Source organism: Argiope bruennichi, chromosome 10 (genome assembly GCF_947563725.1).
Source record: "Argiope bruennichi chromosome 10, qqArgBrue1.1, whole genome shotgun sequence".
NCBI lineage: Eukaryota > Metazoa > Arthropoda > Arachnida > Araneae > Araneidae > Argiope > Argiope bruennichi.
Genome location: NC_079160.1, coordinates 97,205,590 through 97,223,260, shown reverse-complemented (window position 1 = coordinate 97,223,260; position 17,671 = coordinate 97,205,590). Strand labels below are relative to the sequence as shown.

Below are 17,671 nucleotides of genomic sequence, written 5' to 3'. Positions count from 1 at the left end.
AATTCTTATTTTTTGCACGTGACTCTGTGAAAGAAAATAAATATAAAACATGGCATTGTCTGGAAAAAATAAATGCACGGAAAGTTTGCTGTGACCTTTAAAATATCTATATTATCGATAAAATAATTCTGTATAATTTGAAGCAAACATGGTTTACGTATACAAAATATCTGTTCTAATCTTGGCCCAACAGCTAATTTCTAAACTGTTAGTATAGGAAATCTATATATATCTAATAGAAAAAGTAGTTTAAATGAAGAAAATAATTGTGGTTTATGTAGTTTGACTCACTAAATATTCTAATAAGTTACGAAATTTAAATTTTTATACAGACAATCAGTACTGTAATCTAAGCTTAATAAGTTCTTTTTTAATGTAATAAACTGAATTTTACGTAGAATCTTAAAAAGTGTTATTAAATAAACATCCGGGATATTACAAAAATTATTTTTAAAAAATATTCATTCGTACTCATCCAATTTCAATGCTGTATGAGTCTAATATATTTACTTATACTTTAGAAAAATGATTGGTTTAAGGAAACACACTTTTGTATTAATTCAGGTTTAATCACTTCTATTTCAAATTAAAGTTCAAATTAAGGGATGCTGAAAAATATGAAAGGAATGCATAGTACAAAAAGTAGAACGATACAAAACTTCTAAAATGGTCTGACTATCAAGTTTTAAAGTTTATAATAATTTTTCTTTTGAGGCAATTAAGATCAAGTTAGTGCATAAAACATTTCATAGAAAATTTTGTCTACATTAATCTTGGCGAACCAGCGAACTGCCAAAAGTGATTAGAGCAAAATAAATCTGCCCATCAGAGATCAATCAATGTAAGTTCTTTGTTTTACATTAATAAATTGAAAAATATAATAATTCATCTAAGATAAATATTGTTTATTATGAAAAAAAATGATGCATTTTAAATGACTTCTAATATACATTGATGATTAAAAGGGTAAAAAAAAAAATACACGCAGATACATAATGGACTCGTTTGGCTTAAGTAAGTATCTTCATCATGCAGACCATCATTTTGGCCCTAGCCTTACGATTCACTTTCTGAAAGAAAAAAAAAACATTATATAAATTTCATGGATATAAAAAATTTTTTATTTATAAAATCTTAATTAAAACCACATTTTATTAATTTTTATAATTTTTCATTTCATTTATTTTTTTTATAATCCATTTATTAATTTATGGAACAAATTTTAATTTAGAATTATTATAGAATTTAAAATTAGAATAGATTACTCCATATTTTGAAGTCTAATTTAAGTCTAGAAATTTTGAAACCAAATTTAGAAATACAGAATTTTAAAATTGTCCTTGTATTTGGCAAAAAAGAATTACCATTAAATTAAAAAAAATAATATGTTTATTGCTTCAGTTTCTTTGAAAACCATCTGGTTTTCGAAATTTTTAAAATAGACAAAGCAGTTTTTTTATTCTTTTTTCTCATAATCTTTTAATAATGAAAGGTAGAAACAAAGGCAAAATGTTTTTGTTTGTACACTACATTAGATGTTTTAAAAAGAAAATGTTTACAAATACAAATGTTTTACAAAAAGAAAGAATAATAAAAAAGGAAACCTCAGTTTAGAAACTATCGGCACTTTTATGATTACTTGATTGTAGTTCTTTTTTTATAGATGTATGCTAATATTATTTAATTCTCCATCATTGCTACCTAAGAGTTCTTCATTACTTTTTTAATGAGAATGTGAAAAAATATTTGAAATATTATATATAAATTGACTTTTTCAAAATACCTATATCATTTTAATTCTGACTTAAATATATTAATTAGTCAGAAGATCTAAACTAAATGAGTGGATTTATTATAGATAAAATGACCTTGGAAAAAAAGGGAGAGTGAATTCAGTTGTTAATGATAAACAGATTATTTCGAAAACACGTTAATAAAAGAAATCATTTTGAAAACTTCCAGAGATGCGAATAGGTTTAAAAAATGAGATATGACAGTTCAAATACGCTTACTTAGAGATAAGACATTTTCAATTCGTTCATCAACGTGGTTATTTTAAATAATTTAAAACATTTTTTAAAAATAAATAAATAAATAAAACGATTTATTTTTAAGAAATATGCGAAATGTTCATTTCTATTCAACTGAGATTCAGAGCAAACGATCCAGATTGCTTCAGGCTTCAAGTAACAGATTAAGAGAAGCAATTATACAATAAAAAGTAAATTTCAGAGATTATAATAAAGCTAACATTTTTTTTGGAGCTTGCACTTAAAATCACAATCAATATTTTTCTCTTTTCCGATGAATCTGAAAGTGATTTTAAAGCTATTTTTTTAAATAATTTAAACAGATTGTTAGCACATAGAATTACTACTTAATAAAAAGAGGTAAAACTTTTATTTAAGTAACCTGAGTTCATTTTAGATTCGTTTGGGAAATGAGTTTATTTTTTATGGAAGGAAGTTCCTGTAAAAATTAAAAGCAATATCAGCAATAAATTGTGACATTTGGGATTCGATTCGCTAGTCTTGTCATCTAGGTTATTATTTTTATGCGTTTAACTATGAACTATTTGTTTCTAAAAATAAAACAGGAATGATCTCGAAAAGTTCCAGGAATTCACAAGTGTAAAAATATTATTCACCGATAAAGAATTCCGATTCTATTTTTTTCCCTCTTAGCTAAATAATGTAAATGCTAAAACCTTTCTCTAGTATAAAATATGAAGAAATATGTTTTCAATATTTAATTATAAGGATATTTTGATTTGAATATAAACTATATTATGCAGTGAAAATTATGTATGAAATCATGTTTGTTTTAGAAAAATTTCCATAAATAATTGATTTTTAGATGTAGATCGATTTTGATGCAATGAAAAAGAAATTTTAAATAATGTAATGATTCTTATTCAACCAATGCTATGATATTTCTGAAATTTATGTTTATATCTGAATTCAATATATCTGATTGCAAAATGTTTTATAAGCAAATTTTCTTTTGTAAGTATACGGAAATTTTGAGTCGGCACGTTTTTAGTGAATTTTAAATTACGATCAATAACTCACCATTTGAGGTCATTTTAAATTTTATGATAACTTTGAGACAATAAATTGTTTTCATGATGAATGTAAAATTTCGTTATCCGAATAGAACTGTATATTCTTATCTTTTAATAAGTAGCTGCTTTTATATATGGTCTTAACTATTTATTTAATAAGACAATCTTAGAAGTTTCTTTAAGCTAGAATAAGTGCGATGGTAATTGACAATGGGATTTCTTTTTTAAGGTATATAATTTTATGATTAACCCTCAAACGTCGGTCGATTCTCTATCGATATTTACACGCAACTAAATAGCTTAGTTGCAAATACTTTGACATCGAAGTGATTTCAGTCATTGCAACTTGCATTATACACATCAAATGTATCGCATTGTATTAAATTTGTAAGTCAGATGCTAATTAGCATGAGAAATTACGTTATAGAAGTTTTAGACATTTTATGCAGTGTTATTTATATGCAAGGCTATAGTAGTGTGATATTATGAATTTAAGTCAATTTATAATAAAATATTAAGTTAGATTGGGTTTTATATTTGAGAAATTATGTCTGCATTCTCTGTGGCATAAGAATTAAAATTAACAAATTGATAATAGTTACACTTATTTAAGCAAATGTTTTAATTTAAGTATATTGTGAATGGTGCTTGTGTTCAATTCCGATTAATGTAAAATTGAGCTTTCCAATTAATGCAAAATGATAGTACAGCTAATATTTGAAAATAACGTAAAAAAATGCATCATGTTATCGAACTTATTACGTAACTTAATTTGTATTATTTATTAACATTTTTTGTAAGATATTGTGGAAAATATATGATTTAAATTTGTTATATACTCACTTTGCCTGATTTCTTCATACAATCTTCCACCTAAAATGAAAACAATTTTTTTTAGAAACAGTATTATATTTTTGCATGCATTGATAATTTTTAATAAAAATATTGATATTTAATTTAAATTCCATTTTGGAAACAAGTAAAGACTTATTAGATATAATTAAAATATGAATGTTTCCTGCAAATTAATATAACGAAAAACAAGAAATTAAATGTTGAAAAATTAATTCGCAAAATATAGGTTTTGTATATAAAAAAAGTTTATTTGTTTTGGTTTATAATAAGATTTCAAAAATCAGATAAATCTTGATGAAAAAAAACTGTTCTTTATGAAAATTACTTTATTTTAATTAAAATTTTGGTCCGTTTCCTTTTCTGACTTTTAAGAGGGGATTTTCTTTATATAGTGCGTTTCTAAAATAATTGAACAAACTTTAGTAACTTAGAAGTCAAAGCATTAACGTTGCGTAGAAATTGAAAGAAACTTTCTCTTTTTGTATATATTTAAATAAAGATCAGGCATACAGGATCAAGTGCTTTTTATGACAGAATAAGGGGCTCAAAACTCAAAGAACGGCAACTACACAGGAATTTTTCAGTGAATTGAGCTATAAAGGATATACATTTACAACATAAATGTAATGGAATATAAAATTAGAACAATCAAAGAACACAGATGGACAACTAGAACATGAGAAGCATCTAAAGCTTCCTTTGACTTTTTAAATTTTTGAAATTGTTGATGCTGTGCCTTATAGTGACTGACTTTTAATCTACCCCAATCCTACTTGTCATTGTTGTAACCTTCATGTTCTGCACGAGGTACTTTGTCATTTGAATATTTAAAGATTCTTAATTTCTGTTGAAGCTGAGTCCTACTGTGACTCTCTTCTCGTGGGTCACGATTCTACTTTATATCATTGCAACCCTCATACACGGTAAGGTAAGCACTGATCATTTGAATACTTAAATGTTCATGGTATTGTTGATGATGTGTCCTACAGCGACTATTTTATATTGAACACAATCCTATTTGTCATCATCGTAAACTTCATACTCAGTATAACAAATTATGTCTTTAATTTATCTAATTGATCAGTTGAACGAATGCGATTTCGTTTTCAATTAAATGTATGTTGTAGACTTCATTTGGTGCATGTTTTTCTCTGCACTTGAGATCCAAGATTCTATTGTAAAAATATTTTGTTTCTGTAAGCCTGAACTAGGCTTAAAATTTGTCAAAGGAATTTTGAAACAACCTTGTTGAATTAGATAACAAAAAATTAAGAACTTTCCGCTCATATATTTGATATTAACTGTTTAAAATTAGTTTTCTGCTGTTCGGCATTTTTATGAAGTGACGTCATCTTCAGATGGTGCTACTACTTTGTTTGTTTTCTTACTTTTAAATAACCAATCTCGCATCATCAAGAGTCACGAAACTATCGTTTGCTTTTTCGAATTCGTTTTCAGATAAATTTCTGAAAACGAGTTCGGTCGGTTAAACATAACTAATGTCGGTTAAAACATAACTCGTTCAAAACATAACTAATGTTTAGTCTTTTACGATCTTCTGTAACCGCTTTATAACCTCTCACTTACAAATTATAAACGGTTTTAAAAATTATTGATAAATATATGTAAATATCAGAATTAATTATTACTAATATATATAATGCATTATATATAAGTGAATTTTATTTCACATGCAATAGCTTCCAGTACATTCCATTACTAGCCGATTTCTGATCGAATTATTTGCAACAATTTATTTATTATTTCAGCAATCGCAAAACATTAAACATTTTGTGGAGGCACCAGTATGATGTGGTTGACCAACCTCTTTTTTATAATGCTGCAATACGCATTGAAGCCTTATTAAACGAAATATAAACATTTGTATTTGATGTAAAATTGTATTTTATAAATCTAAAATTGAAAGTGACATGAAAATAAAAAAAATATAATAAAAATTCCATAATCACATTAATAATTCTAAAAAAAAACATGCAAAATCTTCACATGGTTGAAAGTTAATAAATAAATAAAGTAAATGCCTTTATTGTATCAACCAGTGATATGTTTAAAAATTCTGAAAAGTATTTTCATGGTCAAGAGGTACTATCGAGTCATTGCTTAAGTTATTTAATTGAAAACTAACGTGTAAGAATTATGTTATTTAGATGGAAGCTTTAGCCATACTTCTCGAAATGAATGTTTAAAAACAAATAATTCGATGACTAATATTTTGATGCCATTTATTGGAACTGTTTATGACTAAAATTTTCATGTTGTTCATTACTTAATTGTATGCTAAGTGTACGAAGAGAATATATTTAATAAAAAGAATAATTATAATTTCGAATTTCTGATGAAGTTTTACGTTTTAGAACTCTGTTTGTTACTCCTAAAAATCATTTTTGGAATTATGGAACAATAATCAAAAAGTACCCAAAATGATGGCATAAAACAAATTAATTTGAAGCAAGCCAACTTTGTCCATATTGCTCGATGTGTTAATAAATAAATAAATAATAGAAATGACTAATGTTTCGGTGCCATTTACTAATAAGTTAAAATTGCTCGCACTGAAGCAGTAATATTGTTTCTTATTTTATTGTATTCTAAGTGTACAAAAAGAATGTATTTGACGAAAACTTCAACTTCAATTTCAAGTTTGTGAAAAGTTTTTATGTTTAAAACCTACCTTATTCCTAAAACACCGTTTTTGGAACTATACTACCCAGAATGTTGGCATAAAACAAAAAGTATCTATTTATTGCATCTATTTCAAAGCAAGCTACTCCGATTACCAATGTCTTTTCCAATGTCCAAAATATGCCTTAAAGTTGTTTCTGGGAAATATTTTAAAAGAACGCCGCGAATATATATTTTTTAACGAATTGATGGGGTTATAAACGGCGACTGAAAGACTCAATTTCAACCAAAGAAAAAATAAAAGCCACACGTGCCATATTAGGAGTAAACGGAGCTTGTAAAACCGTTTTTAATGATTTGTTATCAAATATTCACAAATAGTAATGATGCTGTAAAAAGAACGACAAACGTTTTGTAAAGTCCATGAATTTTTCCTTCGTAGTTTCTATTGATTTCGCCGTTTCCCAAATAGGAATTTCTTCAATAATGTCTCTGATTGTTAAATGACGATCACTAAGGTCGAATTATCTGATTTGATCTATATATTGATGATATGATAATGTGATTTGTTTTCCCGAACGTGATTCATACATTAGATTCTCTATTTTCTTTAATACTCAGAGTTTTGATAAGCAGAAGTCTTAAAAGGATTTTCTCAAAATTTCAAATATTTTTGTCCCAAACTTTACTTTGAGCAACAGATTTTAAGACATATTTTTTTTTTTGCTTAATTAAATTCGTCATTTTGGAAAATTCACAAAAATAAAATTCTTATTTTGTTACAAATATATTTTTAGAAAAGGAAATAAGTTCTTGGCTGTTGCCAGATGCTTATAGAAGTCGATAACTGTTTGATAAATGCTTGAATACGAAATCCATTATAAGTAAATTTTAAATATAGCATTTCGGACATTGTTTGATCATAGTAGAAATATAATTTTTGTTTTTCTATTGATAATGTATTAAAAACAGTTCACTTTAGAAGAAGGAATTTGCTCTGTTAGACACTAAGAACATTTATATTTCTATAATTTTTAAAAGAAGTACATCAAAGGGAAAAATATGTGTGTCTCTTTCTATCCACTCATTTGCATAATGACATCAGTATGAAGTAAATTAAAATGATGAAATCTGACATTTGGTTATCACCGAAAACGTATTTAATCTTTAATTAAATCCACGACTTTCTCCTCTTTTGTCTGCGAGTGTGTTTGTGTGAACACTATATGAGAGTTGTTTTGTTGTGTTTGTTTCATATTCTGTAGTGTTTATTGCAGTACGATGTATTAACCTAATAAATAAGAAAAAATAAAAAAATGATAAATACTACTATTCTATTGTGTATTCATATGCTTACATTGTTTGAACCGAACATTCATGCTAATTTTGGACAAATATGAAAACTATATATAAAACCTCCAAAATGTTGAAGAAAGTTTCATTTTTTGTAGATGTTAAAATAGTTTATATTTTTTTATTAGAAATGTATTATGTAAGCATATGAAAACTTTCTAATTGGCTTTAATGAATATAAGAGACATTTCCATGACAGATAAGTATAAAACAATTGTAGAAATTATTTATTTGAAAACTGATATATGAAAGTTGTTTTTCTGTGTTTGTTTCCGTACTATATAATAAGTTAATATGTAAGATTAAATAAAAAAAAATATTTATTGATACGCTCTTATTGTTGAATTGAACATTCATTTTAATTTTTGACAAATATGAAAAAAAAACCTATATAAAATAAAATATTCCAATAAACCTCTAAAATGCTTAAAGGAAGCTATCTATTTATAAGAAAATTAACGCATAAAAATAAATAAATGAAATTTCTCATTTCTTTATTATGCGTTATATGTTCAATTCCATCTGCAGTAGAAAGAATTCGCAATTGAATTTAAACTAAAATACTATCATCAATTTCTCAACATAAAAAAAGAAATGCATTTCCTTCTCAATATGACCCAGTATTTCCAAATCCAGGAAAATCAAAATTCGAAAAACACGAAATCATCGGTTCTTACGGAATAGAAAACATCTTGAAATTCTGAACGACCCAACAATAAAATGGCGATTACTTTGAAAGAAACCGAATAGATACAAAATGATTTATTGCTTTCGCTTGTATCATGGCATTGATCTAATTTGTTCCACTAGCAGATGCACTCTGGACTGTTACCACCACCACCACAACAATCATGGTTATTGAACGGTTATTTGATAGTATATTGATCGGAAAATGTATTTGTGGGGTATTTTCTTACTGTTTGCAACGCATTTCCTGATCAATAACGGAATACTCTTGCTTTTTATTTCTAAAACATCGAATTACTTAGGAGGAAAATGTATTGGTTTCTCAGAAAATTGTATCGGATGATAAGAGATTAGAGTAAATTTATTCGTATTATTCTTGTTTCGTAGTTCAATTTAGGGAATCGCATATTTACTTTTGGAAAGAACTAACGTTATAAAAAACAATTCTGGGTGCTTATTCCTGGTTGTCGAAATACTTATGAGGAAAAAATATTTTCTTGGAAAACTAGAAGGTGGCCATCTAGACGGCTTTAATCTGTTTTTCACAGATTTTAGAAGAAAATTTCATGCATATTAGCAGAGTGTTTAAGAAAAAAAAAAAAGAATATTATTTACAATAACACTTTAAATGAAAATATATCTTATCATTAAAAGTTATTTTTGCAGAGATTTTATTTTCTCTACCAATAATGTTCTCGAACAATCAAATCAACATTAGTTCCTAAATTTGCTTTGAAACAAATAATGATCTACTAACAGAAAAAAAATGCAGTAATAGTAAAATCATAATAAAAATAATGCCGAAAGAAAACATTAGCAATAAATTTAAATTGAATTGAAAATATAATGAATCCTCTTTGTTAAAATCCCGAGTAAAAAATATATATAAAGTTAACGATCCCGTAACTAATTTTTCTTCATGCTTAGCTTTATTCGCCCTCCAATAAAACAGTCGAGTTAAACATAAAAATGAGTTACTTGGCGCCAAAACAGATGTCGGGATTTGTGCTACTAATAATGACACAGATCAAAATGTTGGGGATGTTTTTAAACTTCGTAGCGTTACAGACAGTGGTGAACGATTATATATGCTGATTGTATCAAACGGAGAAATAAAATTTGATAAATTTACTTCAATTGTAGTTAAAATTTAGGGAATATATTTTTTCGATTAGAATTAATAGATAAAATTTAGAATTCAACAGAAATCAAACTATTCTGACCAACTTGCATAAATATAGTATACCAAGAGTCAAACAAACTTTTCTTTACGGATAAATTCAAATTAAAGTTTGATGAATGAAATGACTCATTCCTTTTTTTTTTACTCGCCAAACTTACGACAATTGCTCTGTTACAGAATGTGAAATGAAAACCCAATTTACGGAAATTTAAAAACTATGTTTCATATTTTTTTATTGCGTTATACTCTTACTTGCAAAAACAAATGATCAAGAACAAAGAAAGCAATAAATAAATAAATAAATAACAAAAAAATCTGAGAAGAATTCTTTTGAAATCAAAGCATTATCGTCTGCAGAATAAAAAAATATCGGGTGAAAGGATCGAATTCGCATTCTTTTTTTTTTTTAATATACCTCAAATGTCATATCTATTTTTTTTATCCATATTGTAATTTAAATGAACGAAAACTTTTATGTTTTCGATTCATTCTTTTATGTTTTCGATTTCCATCACAATAAACAAAGTATAAACAAAGGCTTTTAAACAAAGTATATAGCAAATCATTATTCTATTAAATCACTTGGTTCATAATGGTTTATTTGAAAAATTTTGATTCAGGAATATAATAAAACACTGAAAGTTCACTAATAATCTGTGGCAATCAGAAAATCAATGATTTTGTGTATAAATGTGTACTGAATTGTCTTGTATTAAATCTGTAAAGAATGTGTATTGGTGTACATCATATTTTTAAAAGATGAGGACCTTCATGCTCAAACTATATTCATGCAGAACTGCTTAAAGTTGCAAGAATTCATCAGAAAATTATGAAATTTGAAGTTATAGTAAAAAGGGGGTTGAAAACCTGATTTATTTACAAATATCTGCAACAGATGGCTTTTTTTCAGTAAGGCATTCTTGTATATTTTTACAACCACGTGATATATTCTCTCTAGTACAATGAAAATATTTATAAATTTTTTTATTTTTTTTATTTTTATACGCTTGCATTAAGAATAAAGATAAAATTCATAAGATTAATGGTCAGTTTCATTATCATTAACCTGATTTTTTCTTTTATAGCGAAGTAGATATATAAAAGTATTGGTTAATAATTATGCAAGAATTATGTAATTTCTTGCATTTAATTTATGTAGAATTATGAGCTGCCATTGATTGATATTCAACATGTACTAAAATATTATGGAAGTAAAAAAAAATTATTTTCAATGAATAGTTTACTTACTATCCTCGTTTTGTTGTGCTCGCACATATAAACAATGGCTTGAGAATCTGTGCCATTGGAGTCAGAGTATCCTAGAATTTCTTCTTTACACGTACTCCAACCACTGGATGCCTGCAAGGTTAAATCATTTATTAGAATTAAACATTGATTTTGTTTTCATACTTCATATTATTGCCATAAATGTGAGAATTCTGATAATTTATAATAAAATTATATTGTAATTAAAACAGCACACAAATAAAACTATGGAATAAAACTACGATATTTATCGTTTCCATTTCAATTTAGAAATCAAACGATAAATATCTTTATAAAATGAAAAAAAATTAAATTAATAGAACGTAAGAGTTTATTTGTTTTGAAACAACTTCAACATCATCATCATCATCTACTCATTTGTAATAGTGTCGTTAAAAGTTTAAATATAAATACATGAAAAAATTTCCATTAATTTTAAGAAAGAAAAAAAAAACACGATCGGAATTTGAAAATTAAAAATGAGAGAAAAGAAAGACGATCCATTCATGAAATAAAATTAGAAGACAAATAATTAATTCTACATCAAACGACTTTTGTGTATTATTAACCCTTTAATGTAGTGTTTTTTAAATATCTGTCATAGGCAGATGTACTTAATAGAATATTGAAGAAAGAATTTTAAATACATTTTTCTACCATTCTTCTTCAAAATGAGTTTTGAACTCTCTATTTGAGAGTTATTTCTTCACATTTCGTTAGAAGTCATAGCTTAAAAACACGCATGGTTTTATCCACAGGTTATACTTTGCTACATTATCTGATATTATTTCAATTTTTACAGGCGCCAGGTCTTTTGGTAGGGTTCGAAACATTTTTCTGCCGAATATTCTGCCTTTAAAACTTATCAGGATGAACAAATTTAATAGTTTAAAACATTCTTCCTATAGAATGGATAGATCGTTTGAAAGGATACTACGGTTCAAATAATGACCACAATATCTATTTACTAATCAAGATCATGGAGTGCAGTTCTGCAGTTTTTTCAAGCAACTTCCACTGAGATTTTAATCTAATTAATCTAGAATAAACCCGAGCGAAATAATTTCAATGCGAAATAAATTAAACGAAAACCAATTTTTAAAACAATCTTTATTAGCCTATTAAAAGATAGTATTATTCTATTTGAATTTTACTTATTCTTTATGTTCTAACTCATTATTATGAATATAACCGAATCCATAAATGGATTATTTCTCATATTATTACTAGATGATTCCATTAATACCAAATCAAACTATGATTAAAATTATTAAATAATAACTAACTTTTGAAAATATTACAATAATGGATTCAGCAGAATATACGTAAGCGTGCAAAATTTCAAAATCCCAGGAGATTAGAAAGTTAAGGGAAAATCTAATAAGAAGTCTCATTTTTACAAGCATGAAATTAGTCAATTTAAATAAAGGTTTAAATAATTTTATAAAGGTAATTTAAATAATGATAAAAATTGTCAAATGGCGTATGGTGAGTGAAGGGATAACAGAAAAATAAATTTTATTCCACGAATATTTCAGAAAATACGAAGCACATGTAACAAAAGCATAGCCGAAATGCACGCAAAAAACAGCAATTGTAAAAATTAGCAATTCAAGCAGGCAGCAGAACATTAATTAAATAACAGTAATAGAGCTGCCAAAAGTTTTTTTTACACCTGATAGCTTCAGATCGCACTAAGAACAAACTCGAATAAGAGATTGATTCACTTGTTTCAGCGCCTCAGGTTTATATAGTTTTTCGACCGGTCATGACATTACGTGAAATTCTTCAGAAGAATAGGCAGATCTGATTTTTTTTAATAAAGATAGAGCCATTATTCTTGAATTTTTCAAAGCATCCATTTTTGTCGCCAAAGCACTTAAATTTTAGGCCAAACTCGATTTATTGGCATTCCTTAATAATCTCTGTAAATATTTCATTCCAACTATAAGATTAATATAACAGAGAAACGGTATTACAGATTCATAATAATATTGTGCTGATAGCATTATAATTGAACGATCTGAAACCTTAGGATGAAATTATAAATGCTAGTTTCGTAGTATAATGAGTTTTAATAGTATTATAAGTTTTAATTCATTATTTTAATCTCATAAGTTAAATTACATGAAATACTTCTATTTTGAATTTGGTGTGATTCCTTAAAATATCAGCTGTCGTTCCAAAATAAAAATAAAAAGTTGTTTATCTCTTAGGCATCTTCAAAGATTACTTTACTCAATGGACTTTTTCTCTCTCTATGATAAAAGCCTTTTAAGTTATTAAAACCAACCCATATATCACCGAACAAATATCTCTAATGCAGTTTGCATTTAACTTAGGCTTCTTAAATAACATCTTTTATTCAATATTCCTTTTAAATAATCATTTCCAATTTAATCAGTTCTTAAACGATCAAATTCCAAATACTTCATATATGATTTTTAGAAATGGAGAAATAAACCTTTCATCATTTAATTCTATGAAGTTCTCTAATAGGGAGATTTGTCTAGTGTTTTTCTTTATAAGCTGTTATGGGAATAGTATTAAAGAAACAGATGTCAGATTCGAAAATAACATGTCGAAATTCACTGCAGTTTTGTCTGGAAATCGAATTTTATTTTTATCGTCCACTCTAGCGCATTTGCAGTTCTCAAGGGTCCATAAAAAACTTTTCGAATGTATTTTCTAAGAACCTCTAAATCTAAAAGATAAAATTCAGATAATGATAAAAAAAAATAAATGGAATTTCACAATAATATGAAATGATAAAGAAAGGAAATAAAGTTCATTATTGAAAGATATGACTTTTAGTACCACATTTAAAAGCGAGTATTAGATTACAAATTCCACTGGGAATGAAATTAATTCTCATGAATATTAAAATATAATAAATGTTATATTATTATTTGTTTTCTGTTGTAATCGAATAATCTGAATTAAATTTCTTTTAATTATGGTTTATTAACTTAATAAATACGAAGATTTTTAAAAAGTTATTTTCTACTTTTGGGAATTCGATTTATAATTTATTATACGAAATAATTTTACAGAAATTGCCTACTGAGAAATCCAACAAGCTCGTAACAAATAACGATGCTTCATTTCACAAGCAAAAAATGAAACGCAGGGAGAAAAGTATGGTCGATTCATGCAAAAATACAAAATTTCATCCAAACTTTGATAGGAAATTACAAATTAGGACTACATGCTAAATTTCTTTTCTTTAACTGAATGATTTATCATTTACTAACTGATGAATTATCATTTACAAAAGAAAACAAACATAATTCCAAAAAAAAGTTTTTTGGTCACGGGGGGGGGGGGTTGAAACACGGCGAATCGGTAAAACCTCGAAGCCGTATTTTTGAGGATTTAATACTTTCTTTTTACATATATCGTATACAAAGAAATTGACGAATCACATTTAATAATACAGTTTAAAAAGAATCAGATTTGATCGTCACAGCATTTTTGAATGTTTTTCCAAGAAATATAATCCAAATAGAATGAAAATTTAATTTTTAAAAAAACATTCAGATATGAGAAATAATTAAAATTTGAGAATTATTGTTAGAACTATTAGAAAACTAGGCTGAACTTAATTTTGTTTAACATTTTATTTTAAAGGTACTCGATTATCTTTGAAAAGACTTTAGATTGACCGATGATTCATTGCAGAGGCACAATTTTGTTAATGTCGCAATTTTGTAGAATCATGATCTTATTAGTCTTACTGTCTTTGTAAAGTCACTGTTTTGTCAATCATGCAGCGCTTCAAAAGTCAAGATCTTATTAGCCACGCACCGTTTGCAGAGTCGCTCTTTTGTCAGCCCTACAGCGTTTGAGGAGTCACGATCTAGTTCCTCCCATAGCATTCGGAGAGTCACAGTATTCTTGTTAGTCCCATAGTTTTTGGAGAGTAACAATTTCCTTGTTAGTCCCATAACTTTTTCAGAGGTACAATTTTCTTGTTATACCCATAGCTTTCGGAAAGTCACAATATTCTTCTTAGTGACATAGCTTTTGCAGAATCTCAATTTTCTTGTTAGTCGTATAGCTTTTGGAGAGTACCAATTTTCTTGTTAGTCGCATAGCTTTTGGAGAGTACCAATTTCCTTGTTAGTCCCATAACTTTTGAAGAGTCCAATTTTATTATTTCCGCAACGTTTGTAGAGACATTAGATTGTATGAAATATCTGAGAGCTGCATGTTAAATCCCTCGACTCTAAAACTGAAACCTCTTAGAGTGGTGTGGAAGTTCATTGAGCGAATTCCAATGTACTTATAGTCCTTGTTAATAGGGAACTTACTTCAAATGTTCGAATTTCACCACAAAGCAGACTTCATACAGCTTCAAAATGAAGAATTCCTATTTTATTAATTTTATTAAATAGGGATAACTTCTCATGGTTTGAAACAACAAGCAGACGATGAGGACTGTACTTTTGGTGCCATGTATTTGGCAGTTAATAACTGATCATCCATTGTCTGTTGTAGTTTTTTCGTGATTTAAAGTAAAAATCATAGGAAAAGTTTGGTAAACATTACAAAATAGTTTTTAACTCCCCCCCCCCCAAAAAAAAATTCTTCTTGAAATTAAAGTCAATAAGTAATTTAATTATTTTATAAATATGAACCTTTTTCCATGCCTAAAGAAAATATTTTGCATTTATCAAAATGAAAAAAGACTTTCTCAAAATATTTTATACTAAACGTTAGAGTATTAATCCATCTGTTAGATAACATACAAATATCTGCCACACAAATTGCATTAAAACTTGACACTAAACTACAGAGATAAATACCAGAAAGGGCACCGAGTTTCATCGATTTAAGTCACTGTATACTGAGGTACAAACAGAGAGAGAGAGAGACATTCATCCCTTTGTCAGATTTGATTCAAAATTTAATTAAAATCTACTTCTTAGACTTTATACCCGTGTGCGAAATTTTATATAAACCTAATTCTTTGCGTTTTGTTGTCATCGAGTTCACGTGCACTCAAACAATCAGACAAACGTATTTCATATGAATGGATTTATTCAAAACTTGATATAAATCTACAAATTTGGTTGTAATTCCATATGCAAAATTTTATCCATCTAGCTCAAAGTGATTTGGAGTTATCTAGATCATAGACACACAGATGTAAAATGTGACCAAAAACATGTTTTTAGAATTCAACGAAGTTTGGAATGCTGGGATTCGTTAGAATCTCGAATTCGAAATTTTTAATAATTACAATATTTCCTCAGTATACGATGGCTCGTATCCTGTACAAGAAAACAAAAGTAGGAGAATCGCATTTATATAAGGCATATAATATGTAACGTTTCACTTATTATCTGCCTTATAAGACGAAATATAAATGCTAATGATTATAAATATTGGATATGAATGGTTTATATTTAAAATTCGATAATTTCAATAAATATTAGAGCGATTACTTTGATATTGAAAGGAATTTAATACTGCTTTCTTTTAAATTGGCTCCAACAATACTTTGAACATTAGCTTTGGAAGTTTGATCATTTGTATATTGTGTGGCGAGATTCTGACCATCGATTTTCAATGTCAAGTGTCGAACATTTGCATTGGAGAATGTTCCAGCGGTTGTCAGTCTAGGGTTTCTACACCCTAATCATAAGAAGTCTCGAACATTCGAAGGCAGTCATCCGTTATGTGTGGACGCACGGTTATATTGCAGGAGCCATTTTCAAGTACTAATGAAATAGATAATCCGTTTATATTTAACTTACTTTGTTAATTTCTCCTAATATAATTCTTAAAATCAAATTTCTAACGACATATAACAATTCACAAAGATGTGTATTATTTTGAAGGTCTTAGACACTCGTAAATCAGGAAATTATTCAAATCAGCTTTGATAGGCGTAATATAGCAAATTGTATACAGCACAGTTTTGCATATTTAGCAAAAAAAAAAAAAAAAAAAATTGTGTGCGAATTTCGGAAGAAATAGTTCTGACATGACAAAAACTTTTTTTGAGCATTATTGATTTATTTTAGTTTATTTCTATATTTTATTGCAATAAGATTATATTTTCTTTATTTTATTACTTTAATATGTTTTGGAAAAGGATTTTTTTTCTTCAATACTGATAGAAAAATCAACATTATTGACTTTCATAAAACGATAATATAATAAAAGAATTCATCCCCCCTCCCTCATTTTTGCGAAGTCGGTTTTTGAAACTGGGGCACAAAGCCGAGATCTTAAAATCAAGTCATAACAGCCCTTATTTTGGTATATTCCTTTGCTTTAAAAAATACCGAAAGTGGATTACTTGTTGAACGACGTCCCGTTAAACGTTGGATCAAATTTAATTGGACCAAACTTTCACCATAACGTGCAGCAGCAACACTTACTTGACTTTGCAACGCCCGGTTCCTTTATCTCAAGGTATTTAATTCGAGGTTGGACGTATCGAATAGCACCACCTCTAATAGAATAAATCCAAGTTTTGTTCAATAAGTTCTATCAAAAGAGCCATTTGTTTCTTTTTTCTCCTAAGGTCCCATTATAAGGCTTCTAGCTTGCGAAAATTTTTGAAAAGATAATTACGAAGGTTTCTGTTTCCCATCCAGGGCACACAA

General features: G+C 27.5%; 1 protein-coding gene across 1 annotated transcript in view; it reads right to left on the bottom strand.

Annotated features, from left to right (window-relative positions):
- Positions 1–890: 890 nt before the first annotated feature.
- Positions 891–17,671, bottom strand: part of LOC129989009 (uncharacterized) — a 55,583-nt gene continuing 38,802 nt past the window's right edge. Inside the window, exons 3-5 of the mRNA XM_056097315.1 lie at positions 11,034–11,144; positions 3,908–3,937; positions 891–1,070 (exon numbers count right to left, since the gene is read on the bottom strand). Of these exons, the coding sequence (XP_055953290.1) occupies positions 1,011–1,070; positions 3,908–3,937; positions 11,034–11,144 (201 nt within the window). The 3' untranslated portion in view covers positions 891–1,010. The remainder of the gene's footprint in view (positions 1,071–3,907; positions 3,938–11,033; positions 11,145–17,671) is intronic.